General features: G+C 59.5%; 1 protein-coding gene across 1 annotated transcript in view; it reads left to right on the top strand.

Annotated features, from left to right (window-relative positions):
- Positions 1–1335, top strand: part of CPNE5 (copine V) — a 105023-nt gene that overhangs the window by 101473 nt on the left and 2215 nt on the right. Inside the window, exons 19-20 of the mRNA XM_010848669.1 lie at positions 20–77; positions 493–566. Of these exons, the coding sequence (XP_010846971.1) occupies positions 20–77; positions 493–566 (132 nt within the window). The remainder of the gene's footprint in view (positions 1–19; positions 78–492; positions 567–1335) is intronic.

The following is a 1335-nucleotide window of genomic DNA, read 5'->3' as shown; positions in this document are numbered from 1 at the left end:
CTCCCATGTTGCCCCCCAGGCTGCCAAACTCCCCATGTCCATCATCATCATCGGCGTGGGCCAGGCAGAGTTCGACGGTGAGTCCCCACCGCCCCCCGACATGTTTCCCCAGAGGCTTCAGGCCCTTGGGAGTGACCCCTCCCAAAAGAGCAAGGACTCATACCCCGGTCTGTGTGAGACTGTCTGGGTGAGCAGGCAGGGTGTGAGAGTGCGTTTGTTTGCACAGGGAGGGGTGTGTCAAGGTGCGTACCCCACGCCCACACCCCAAGGCTGTGGGGAGGAGGCCCCAAGTCACTCCTCCAGCCTCCACCCTGGGATCCTGCGCGGGGTGGGGGCGGGGAGGGCTGCCCGGGACTGGGCTCCTCCTGTCTCCTGGCTTCAGCTTTCTCATCTCTGACGCGGGGGCCTGGGCCGGCGGCCTCTGTCCTGCCGGGCTCAGGTGCCCTCAGGTTAGTTCCCCCACCCCTTGTCTTTACCCCCTCCCCCCAACAGCCATGGTGGAACTAGATGGCGATGATGTGCGGATCTCCTCCCGGGGAAAGCTGGCCGAGCGGGACATTGTCCAGGTGAAGCCCAGACCTTGGCTTTCCCCACAGAAAACGGAAGACCCCCCTAGCCAGGCTGACCTCACTCCCCCTTCTGGGGGCTTCTCTGGAAAGGGGCCCTGGAGGGAGTCATTGGTAGTCCTAAAATGGCTTGGCCATCATAGAAGGAGATAGGAGTCAGTTGTGGGGCTGGACACCCCCCCACCATGTCTGAGACTCACCCCTAGCCTGGTGTTACCCCAACTGGAACGCTCACACCCTGCCCTCTCTGAGCCTGCAGCGTCTCCTGTAGAACACAGAGGCCTAGTTTCTCACACCTTCTGTTGCTTTCTGCTGGGCTGCCTTCCGAAGTGAGATGGCAAACCCTATGAAGGTGGAGGCGGTGTCTAAAGGGCTGCTGCAGCCCTTTTCAAGAATGAGTGTTGCCTGGTTCACTGAATCAGTGCCAGCCTCTCCGCGGAGAATGGCAAATGTAACAGCAGACAGGTCTTTGTCCTCAGGGAATCCCTGTCTAGTCAAGCCTCAGAATGCACCTCAGTAAGCACACACCCCTCTGTGACTCTGCTGCAGACTGAGTGCCTGGTGCTTAGGAGATTCAGAATAAAATAAAAACCCCCGACGGTCTCCATACTGCCTCCACCCCCATTAAAAAAATTAAAATGGGGGAGGGATCATTCCAGATGTGGAGACCAAAGCTGGGGGGCTAGCAACTGAAGAAGGGCAGTCTGGGAGGTGCGTGCAAAGGCCTGGAGGCAGAAGTGAGCCTGAGGCACGGGAGTCGGGGGTAGGG

This window comes from Bison bison, unplaced genomic scaffold (genome assembly GCF_000754665.1).
Source record: "Bison bison bison isolate TAMUID 2011002044 unplaced genomic scaffold, Bison_UMD1.0 scf7180017864270, whole genome shotgun sequence".
Taxonomy (NCBI): domain Eukaryota; kingdom Metazoa; phylum Chordata; class Mammalia; order Artiodactyla; family Bovidae; genus Bison; species Bison bison.
The sequence above is the reverse complement of the archived record's forward strand: the minus strand, read 5'-3'. Positions and strand labels throughout refer to the sequence as shown.